Source organism: Adiantum capillus-veneris, chromosome 4 (assembly GCF_014529385.1).
Source record: "Adiantum capillus-veneris isolate H3 chromosome 4, ASM1452938v2, whole genome shotgun sequence".
Lineage (NCBI taxonomy): Eukaryota > Viridiplantae > Streptophyta > Polypodiopsida > Polypodiales > Pteridaceae > Adiantum > Adiantum capillus-veneris.
The window spans coordinates 81,985,731-81,993,921 of NC_140934.1; the positions used below are offsets into that span (position 1 = coordinate 81,985,731).

General features: G+C 50.1%; 1 protein-coding gene and 1 pseudogene across 1 annotated transcript; both read left to right on the forward strand.

The window, feature by feature from the left end:
• Positions 1-6,406: 6,406 nt before the first annotated feature.
• On the forward strand, positions 6,407-7,051 carry LOC147459495 (uncharacterized). Its single transcript, XM_086511601.1, has one exon. The coding sequence runs from the start codon at positions 6,407-6,409 to the stop codon at positions 7,049-7,051; it is 645 nt and encodes a 214-aa protein (XP_086367727.1).
• A 41-nt stretch (positions 7,052-7,092) lies between these two features.
• Positions 7,093-7,839, forward strand: LOC147459496 (uncharacterized; annotated as a pseudogene).
• Positions 7,840-8,191: the final 352 nt, after the last annotated feature.

Consider the following 8,191-nt stretch of genomic DNA (forward strand, 5'->3'; position numbering starts at 1 on the left):
GGGTGTGGGCAGTAGTACATTCCATGGCCGTCTTCCCCGCAGTTGTAATAGTGGTATTCTGGGTTCTGCCTTCGTTGTCCTCTTCCTTGTTCTGGATTTCTGTCAGATGCATGCCCTTGCTGCACCAGATGCACAGATAAACTCTCTAGTTGGGTGGTGATGCGACTCAGCAGGTCTTGTTGTTCCTCTGCTGTCTCCAGTGGTTGGACTCTATGATTGGTTGTTGCAGCCACTGGGGTTGGTCGGGCCGAGCTTGTTTCCTCTGACTCGTTTACTCTTGCTTGCATGCGCAGCTTCTTGTCTTTAAGGCAGGCTACTTCGACTGCCAACTCATATGTTGCAGGAAACCTTCCCTTCACCTTCTCTCTAAGCGGCGACCATAGACCAGCAATGAAACGGTCCTTCTTCAGGAAATTAGGCGCTCCTTCGCCTTCCTCCAGTGTGGCAACCCACCTCTCCCATAAGTCCACAAAATTTGACTCGTAGGTGGCGTACTTCAGCAGGCCTGCCTGCTTTAATTCTGTCAATAGCTGCCATAGCTTCTCCGAGGTTGTGCCTCCACCAAACCTCTTTACAAAAGCAGCACTTAACACATCCCATGCATTCTTGGTAGCCTCGGGCAATGCATTATACCAGGACTTGGCCTCTACTTTCATCAGTAGAGGAAAATTTCTGAGTCGTGAAGCGTCGTCATCTTTGTTGGAGACGACACAAGCAATGTCAAAATCGTCCAAAAAATCAGTAATGAGATCCTCACCCTTCTTTCCACTGAACGTGGGGAAAGAAACACTTGCCATGGTGGTGACTCGGGAAATTACAAACCTTCTTTTTTTTTTTACATCAATAGCAACGGCTCATAGCGGCTTTACAGGGGCGAACGAATAGGCTAAAACAGGATAAAAATAGAGACATTAAAGGAATGATGGTAATCTAGTATGGGGAGAATGATAGGGTTCGGGGAATTGAGGATTTCTCCTAGTACTGCCGCACCGAATAGGTAAACGATCTTCTGTTGGTAGAAGACTTTCCTATCTACATAGATATTCACATGCATATGCTGCAGGAATCTGAACGGGAATGCCGTCGGCCCGTTTTCCATCATGCACAAAAGGGTGAAATACTTACTTATACTCTTACCGTGCCAGTGTTGATGAGTCGGCACATCCACAAGAGGTCGTCACCTTTCATGGGCTCTACCCTTCCTTCGTTGCTTAGCACGTACGGGGTGATGGCGACGCGTCTGACCACTCCCAGTCTCTTGGCTAACAGCAATTGTAGGTAATTTCCGTAATCGGCGTGTTGCATGAATTCTACTCCATTCAGCTACAGCTCATCTCTAGCCCACTGGGTCTCTCCCGTGGTAGAGAGCTTCTTCAGGATAAGTTGTACAGGGAGGGGAGGAAGGTCCTCCACTCGCTTCCCAAAACAGCGAGAGCAGTAGCCGAACCACTCTTCTCTAGGACATGGGAATCTTCTCACTACTTCTTCTTCTGGATTGTCGAAGTGGATTGGTAGCACTCGCATGCGTTGTGCAAATCGGTAGGCGACCTTCCGCCGCTTAGCTTCGGATGACTTCTTCTTTGACAAAGTGGGTACAACCCGGCTCTCTGAGCTTGAAGCACTTGCTTGGCCAGATGCTTCTCCCTTTGGGGTCATGTGTTTCCAGGCTAGCCTATCTTCTCCTTGTCCTTGGCTCGAGCAGCCCCTTTAGGCCACTTTGGGGTTTTATCTTTGACTACAGTTTCTTTAGGGAAAAGAGGCCTCACCGTATGCTTTCCTTCCTTCACGTGAATGACCTCCTTGCGATGAATGTCAATGTAGAAGACTTCAGCCCTTCCGCTGCCTTCGTTGCTGGCACTCATCGACCGTGTGCCTTGGTTGACAACAGTGATGGCACCTCACCAATCTCCCACCTGATGCTTTCGATTTATAGTTAGAACGAGCGACACGAGATGGAGAATTTACCTCTTGAATATTGATGACAGTGCAGCCTGGTAGTAGCACCTTAATGAAGGCGGCTAGGGCCTCCTTCGTCTCTTCTTCTTCCGTCCTCCAGCTAGAAAATTCCTTTAGACACTCATCCATGATTGATAGTGGGCGTCACTTTCAGCATTGTAAACTGAAGGGTCTTAGAAAAGCCCTCCTCAATGGGGGCACCGAATGACGGACGCAAAGCGGACCCCGAACCCCGACGGCCTCTAAAACGCCGGGGGCCGAATGGCTCGCTTCGAGCCTGCCACGGTAAAGCGAACAGGGGGCACCACCTAGCTTTGAGCAGCTAGGACGCAAAGCCCACGGTGATATGAACACCGCAAGCCTACACACTGAGAGAGAGAAAGGAGAGAGAGAGAGAGAGAGAGAGAGAGAGAGAGAGAGAGAGAGAGAGAGAGAGAGAATACTTGCAATTGATGAAAACAACCTCGGGGGTGTGAGGGTGAGTTATTTCTGCAATATTTACAAGGTGGCATGCCGTGATGGTAGAGAGGTAGGGAGAGGAGATGGTGCAACCTACTTGGTGCGTTCTCTAGGGCGACTCAATGACAGTGAATACTCATTGCCAAGAGCGTGCATACGTGTGTGCATCGACCATTGGAGTCGAGAGGTGGATGTGGTTCCCTTCGCATGGTGCAATTTCCAAGGCAAACCCAACACACAAGACCCCCTCCCCGTGATGGTGATGGTGCCAATCCCTCCTACTACACTCTACCCAATGCTTGGTTCCACATAAGTTGCCCCCCCCTGATAGTGACCTCTCAGTACCAATTTATAGGTGTTGGCTGCTTGGATTATGGTAATCCCAGTGTGGTTAGGGTAATCTTAATCGGGGAGACAAAGCAAGTGGTGGGCCCGATGTGGTTGACCCTTGCTTTGTTTTGGGGAAGGTTATTAAAAGATGGGAATCTCTAGGTGGGCCTTTGTCACCATCACCTAGAGAGAGGATATTTACAAAATGGAAATTTACAATGGCTCGGGTGAAAAACTGAAGATAATGGTAAAATAACCTAAAAATTAATGGGATGGCGTCGTGGTTGCATGTTGTCGGCGAATGGCGTGCTGTCAGTGCGTCGGTGTCGAGCGTACTTCTTTTCGGAGTCGGCCGGGGCATGCCTTCGGCGCATTTCTGTTTTTTGTTGTTGGCGGTGCGTGCTTTGGATCCTTCTTCTTTTTGTTTGTTGATGTCGTAGCCTTTTCCTTCGTATTGCGGTGCGGTGCATATATACGTGTGTGTATGTATTTGTGCATGAGGCGGGTGTGTGTGTGTTTTGTATAGGTATGTGTGTGCGAAAGCGTGCGTGGGAAGGGGGCTATATATATATATATATATATATATATATATATATATTATATATATATATATATATTATATAATGTATATATATATTTATTTTTTCTTTCCCTTCTACGGATGGCCGGCGGCTTACTCTTCTGCGCAAGGCGGAAAGGGAGGGGGGGGGGTAGGATAGGGGGTGTGAGTGTGGTGGGGGGTGAGTGTGTGGTGTGTGTGTGTGTGTGTGTGTGTGTGTGTGTGTGTTGTGTTGGCGTATTTGCTGCTACCCGCATGGCGTGTGTGTGTGTGTATCGAATGCAGCGCCGGCGTACAACGCATGGGGAGAGAGAGAGAGGAGAGGGGGGGGGGTTGTGGGTGTGTGTGTGAGAGAGGGAGTGTGTGTGTGTGTGAGATGCAGCGCGGACGAGCGTAGCAACGAGAGGAGAGAGAGAGAGAGGAGGAGAGAGAGAGGAGAGAGGTGGAGTGGGAGGTGTGTGGGTGATAGTAGAGATGGGGAGTGTGTGAGATGTGAGACTGCAGCGCTGCCGAGAGAGAGAGAGAGAGAGAGAGAGAGAGAGAGAGAGAGAGAGAGAGAGAGAGAGAGAGAGAGAGAGAGAGAGATTTGGCATGGCCTGCCGGTATCCGGATGAGAGAGAGAGAGAGAGGAGAGAGAGAGAGAGAGAGAGAGAGAGAGTGAGAGAGAGAGAGAGAGAGAGAGAGAGAGATTTGGCATGGCCTGCCGGTATCGGATGAGAGAGAGAGGAGAGAGAGAGAGAGAGAGAGGAGAGAGAGGAGAGAACACTTGGCGTGGCCGTAAGAGGGAGAATGAGGGAGAGGGTGAGGGGATAAGAGATATAGAGAGGGTGTGAGGGAGAGTGAGGTGAGGGGAGAGGGGTAATGGCGGGGTATGGGAGATGTGTGGGTGAGAGATAGAGGGGGGGGGGGGGGGGGGGGGGGGGGGGGGGGGGGTGGTGTCTTGCATGGCGCTTGAGGACGAAGGGGAAGGGGGGGGGGGGGAATGAGGCTGAGGGGGGGGGGGGGGGGGGGGGGGGGGGGGGCGGGGGGGGTTGGGGGGGGGGGGGGGCGGGGGCGGGGGGGGGGGGGGATGAGCCGAGGGAGGGTGAGGACGTAGCAGTGAGGGGAGGGGAGGAGGGGTCGGGGGATGGGAATATTGGCAGGCCAAAGAGAGGGGGGGGGGGGGGGGGGGGGGGGGGGGGGGGGGGGGGGGGGGGGGGGGGGGGAATGAGGGTAGAGGGTAATGGGAGAGGGGATAGGGTGAGTGTAAGAGTGGGCGGGGGGGGGGGGGGGGGGGGGGTTCTCACGCGGCTCACACCGAGGGAGCACGAGAGAGGGGTTGGGGTTCCTTCTCTGAGTTTCTGCCTGGCCGGGGAGGGTAACTCAGGAGAGAGAGATATTAGGGAAGGGGGTATGTAGGGAAAATGGGGGGGAGAGAGTGCGAGGGTTTTATCCGATGCCCGTAGGGGCGGGAGGGGAAAAAAATAAGTTACGGTGGGGGGGTACTGAGGGGGGGGGGGGGGGGGGGGGGGTGTGAAATGAGTTTTTTTTCTTTTTTTTTTCTTTGATTTCCGAAAGTCGGCTATCAACAGCAAGAGCTTGAAGATGTCAAAAGACTATAGAAGAGCGTCGTCAAGCAAAAGCATGTGATGTATATAGTCGATTTTGCATGTCACGGAATATGCTACACAATGGTATGCTCAAAATCAAGTGTCAAGGTAAGTCACTGAAACCTGTGGGTATATAGGCCAATTGGGGACCTCATTTGGTCATTGCACTAGTGAGAGAGCTAGAGAGAGAGCTTTTATGTGCGCGCAGTCACCGGCCTAGTAGAGCTCAAGCACACCACCCTTTGCAGCGAGAGTGCACAGGAGTGCTCACCATACATTACAGAGTGCACTCACTCACCCACGCAGCTCAGATCCACACACAGACGGCTAGCACGACACTATGGCGTCACGATCCCACCGCCCCGGTACACGCGGTGCAGGTCATGTTCCGCAGTAGGGAACAATAAAAGCGGGATCCAGTCAAGCGCCGGCAACACAAGTCGAAGATATAGTGCCACAGTTTGAAGTGATCGCACAACAGGCTGTGATCAAATGTTTCATCAGTCGCGAGAGCTTGGAAGCTGCGAAGACATTCGTGCTTAAGACAAAGTATCAAACTCCAGCAGGCGACAACCTAACAATCATGTCAGTGCCGCAGTCTTTTCGGAATTTACAGAGAATGTACGAAGTGCGGAAAGTGATGCAAATGATTGGATTAGAGAATTGGAATTTGCAAGATGTGGTGGCGGTCGACGCACGAAGGTGCTACGAGCTTATGACATCCCTCAAGGAAGACGGCACTGCATCAGCCACCTCAAACAAAGGGAAGCTTCTCCAAATCCAAATCACATCCAACATGATTAGAGAAGCCCTAGAAATCAAGACTGGAAGATTCAACATAGCTAAGCTGCGGACAACTCAGAGCATGAAGAGTTCTACATTTCTACAGAGTGATGGGCAGAAAACTTTCTATGATATACTTAACGATCAGATAATCTTGCCCATGCAGATTTTACATCAGATGTTCAGCATCATCAAACCACAGAAATATACACATCCAGAAGTGGGACTCACCTATTGGCTAACCACAGCAATGAGCCATCCACAACCACTGAGATCCAATCTGCCTGAGAAGATCTTAATGGATATCAAGAGAGCAGCAAAGACGCAAACAGTGTAGAAGAAGGGTTATTTGGGAGCTGGGAAAATGCTTACACGAGTAGTCTACCAAGCTCTTGGCATGAAGGAAGACTTGAAGCTGCAGGCCTCATATAACGCAACCCTAATTCACATGGCGAGGCGTTTGCGCAAGAATCTCCTGTCAGGCCAAGCAAAGGAAGAAGAGTCTGAGGATGAAGAAGCCACAACTTCAGTCCACAAACCAACAGAAAGGGAAGAAGAAGAAGCTACAGTACAACTTGAGCACCGCACAAAGAGGAGACACGATCCGAGACAAGAGCAACAAAGGGTAATAGAGGAGATTAGTCGTCAAACCAAACCTCAACCCAAGAGGCAAAGGCAAGTTGCTCCCCACAGACAAGAGCATGAAGAGCAACTACAGCATTTGACTCGCATGAGTAGATTGGGGCGAAGATTAGCTGAAGAACAAATGAGAAGAAGACATGATGAAGAGGGAGCTCCACAAGAAGAAACAACTACTGCTGTAGAAGAGGAAACCGTGCAGTACTCTGAGACGGTACAGCATATGGAAGTGGAACTAGAAGAAGAACTTCGAGACACTTATGAAGAGCACCAAGTACCACGAGCATCCACAGAGGAGCCAGAAAGTCCGCTAGAGGACATTTCTACAAAGGAGGACTGGACATCCATGATAAATCTGGAAGCAGGCAACACTCCACCTCCTTCACCAAGACAAGCTTTGGTTCCTTCACAACCATCTTCTCCATTAATAGCTCAACCTGCAGAAGTTAGCGAGCCAAGCCCGGCTCCTGTCGAGCAAAGTCCTCCAAGACCAAAAATCGCAAAAGAGGTGCAAGAAGAAGGAAGGAGAGAAGTAGACTTGCCAATGCTCGCCAGAGATGAACAAATAGAAGATTGGAGAAACCGCATGATCCGAGAAATCAATGAGATGGAAGCATTGTCGCAGAGTCAAAGCCAATTAAAAAGAGAGGAGGGGAAAGAAGACAAAGTGTCCAAGACGAACTTGCCAAAGCCAGAGCAGACGCAAAGAAGTCAGAGGAAGAAAACCAAGCACTGAAGCAACAGATCCATATCCTCCAGACTCAAGTAAAGGAAGCGATGGAAGCAAAGAAAGTGGCCGAGGACAGAAATGCAGAAACTGAAAACCAAATGGCCATTATAAGAAAGGTGCATCAGGTGGCTATGGAAAAGCAAAGGTGGATGCAGGCTCAGCTTGATGAACTTCTCATGCAGCCGTTATTGGCTCCTCAACCATCAGCGCAGCCAACTCAGAGTATCAAAGGTCAAGAGATGCTCAGGGAGCTAGAAGCACTCAAGAAAGAAGTGGCGGAACTCAAGGAACAGAGAGAACTAATGACAGCCACGACAGCTCAAGCATCAAGAACTAATTTTGAAGAGATGCCAGAAATGGAACAGACTGAAGCAATGGACACAGAGGAACCTACACAAATCGAATAGTCGATGGCCGAAGAACCCAGTGGGGAAATGGCTGCAGAAATCGAAGACAACGAGCTGCTCCGCACTATGCAGCAGGAGGTAGAAGAAGAGCAAGATCCTACTATCAAGGCATACAAGAAGTGGGAGTATGAGGTAGTGTCAATGGCGGTGAAGCACTATAAAAACGCACAGCAGATCATTGACAGTATGATACAACCGTCCCTACCTTATCCTCTCCTTCGGCTCATCAATGCCATGCAGATAAAAGAATTGTTGCCTTCTTGCACTATGGAAGAGACAGGAGGCTATGAACCTCTCACATCATCTGAAATGTCAGGCACTACTCCTCTTAGGAATCAGCCGAATTGGCGGCTAACATGGTTCGCCAGCACATGGGGTCTACCATAGAATACAATAGGGCACCCAGGGCTCAAAGGATTAATCCAACTTATTGCCCAGTCACCAGACGAAGGGTGTGGACAGTGTTTTAGCAGACAAAGATCAGACATCCGAACTGGCTAAATTGCCCAGAACTGCCACGACCCTCAGGATTCACTACGAATGCATACTTTGTCAGAGCCTGGAGGAGAACATAGGAAAAATTCAGGGGCGTTCCAGACCTTGCATGTGTCATGCTTACAAAGGCAGCTAATCTTTTTATCAAGATCTTCCAGACCTTCAAAGAAGACCTACCTGACGACACAACATGGGAACTTTTCTTAGAAGGCGACGAGGGATTGGCGTATGATTTGACAAAGCA

Coding starts and splice junctions, on each gene's coding strand:
- LOC147459495 (XM_086511601.1), top strand. CDS start 6,407: ATGAGTAGATTGGGGCGAAGATTAGCTGAAGAACAAATGAGAAGAAGA.